This window comes from Lottia gigantea (genome assembly GCF_000327385.1).
Source record: "Lottia gigantea unplaced genomic scaffold LOTGIsca_595, whole genome shotgun sequence".
NCBI lineage: Eukaryota > Metazoa > Mollusca > Gastropoda > Lottiidae > Lottia > Lottia gigantea.
The window spans coordinates 9,949-11,487 of NW_008710032.1; the positions used below are offsets into that span (position 1 = coordinate 9,949).

At 28.1% G+C, this 1,539-nt stretch overlaps 1 protein-coding gene across 1 annotated transcript in view; it reads right to left on the bottom strand.

Annotated features, from left to right (window-relative positions):
* LOTGIDRAFT_145999 (hypothetical protein) overlaps positions 1-1,539 on the bottom strand; it is a gene marked incomplete at both ends in the record, with an annotated part of 4,448 nt that overhangs the window by 1,940 nt on the left and 969 nt on the right. Inside the window, one exon of the mRNA XM_009063706.1 lies at positions 459-548. Within this exon, the coding sequence (XP_009061954.1) occupies positions 459-548 (90 nt within the window). The remainder of the gene's footprint in view (positions 1-458; positions 549-1,539) is intronic.

A 1,539-nucleotide genomic window follows, 5' to 3' on the forward strand; every position in this document is an offset into this window, starting at 1 on the left:
TTTAAGTTTCGTTATTTATTTTCATTTGGAGATATCTTTCAACTACAATATTATCGATGAGATAGTTAATTATAGAGCTGGGAAAGTTGGTATTATTTTTAAAAATCTTGACCTATAAATGAAAAATTTCGAATGCAGAAGAAGCCAATTTAGAGGTACAATTAAAGAATTTGAGCCAAACATAATAATTTCTAAAGTTAATACATCCATATGGAGAATAGTAGTTTCATTGATAATATTCATAAGTTTATCCCAGAGTATTTTAATATATGAACAATCAAAGAAGAGATGTTCTAAAGTTTCAGGTTGTTGGTGGCAAAAGGTACAAGACTCTTTATTTTATGAAGAAAATAATTTACGGGTAGTATACGGTGTAAAATACGATATTGAAACCAGTTTATCTTGGAATTCTTTGAAATATTAAAATGAAGCATATAGTTTTTACTCCAATCACACACTCTATAGCCTAACGTATGATATTTAATTTGTGATTTTATAGAAATATTTTCTCTTAATATATCATAAATATGGCTACTGCCTTTATTTTTCTCAAACAGTAGTTCTAAATGAAACGGGACAAAAGGGCGACATATAGTTGTAGTAGGACCTTCTATATTAATCGTATTCATATATGATTTCATTGCTTTTATTAAAGAGATGTATTCTAAAAAATTTGTTTGTAAACTAGGATATTTATGTTGGAACTCATTAAAATTTACAAAATCTCCATCTTCATTCCAGAGAACGGAGATAAAAATAATATTATGGTTAAAATATCTGGAGTAAAACATAGATTTATTATCAAGTTTTATAGAATGATTTCGCCAAATTACTCTTTTACCAAAATTTGCTTTGTCTTTCGGCTTATTTTTTTCGTTAATTTGAATCCAACATTTTAAGACATCTTTCCAGAAATGATTTTTAATATCTTCCACGTTCGGTTCTATATACGAATTGCCAAGTACTGTTATGAGATCACGTTTAAGACCAGTACTACATTCAATAATACCCACTTACTCTCTGACGTAACAAGTCGTTTTATCCAAGTTGATTTTAACCAAATTACAAATTTACCTAAATCTACCATGTTCAAACCACCTTCTTCATAAGATTGTTTAATAGATTTTCTACTAATTTTATCGGGTTTGTCATTCCAGATGAATTTGAAAAATTTTGTATTGAGTGATTTTATAAAGGATGTGTCTACATCTGGAAGCGAAATAAACAGATGAGTTAATTTTGGAATAATCAAAGACTTCAGAACAGTAATTTTTCCTAAAGGAGTTAGATAGCGGACTGACCATTGATTTATAAGTGAATTTAGAGAATCTAAATTTGAATCGTAATTTATAGCTGATAATTTATTTAAACCTGTAGTAAATCTAAAACTTAAAAAATCAAAATTGTAGTAACATAGTAACGTACCTTTAGTTCAGATTGTTATGAGTGTATTTTATTCTCTTTTCAGAATATCATTTTCTACATCATTGTAAGTAGTAATAGTAAGCGAGTGATTATAGGTACCACACGCTGATTGGC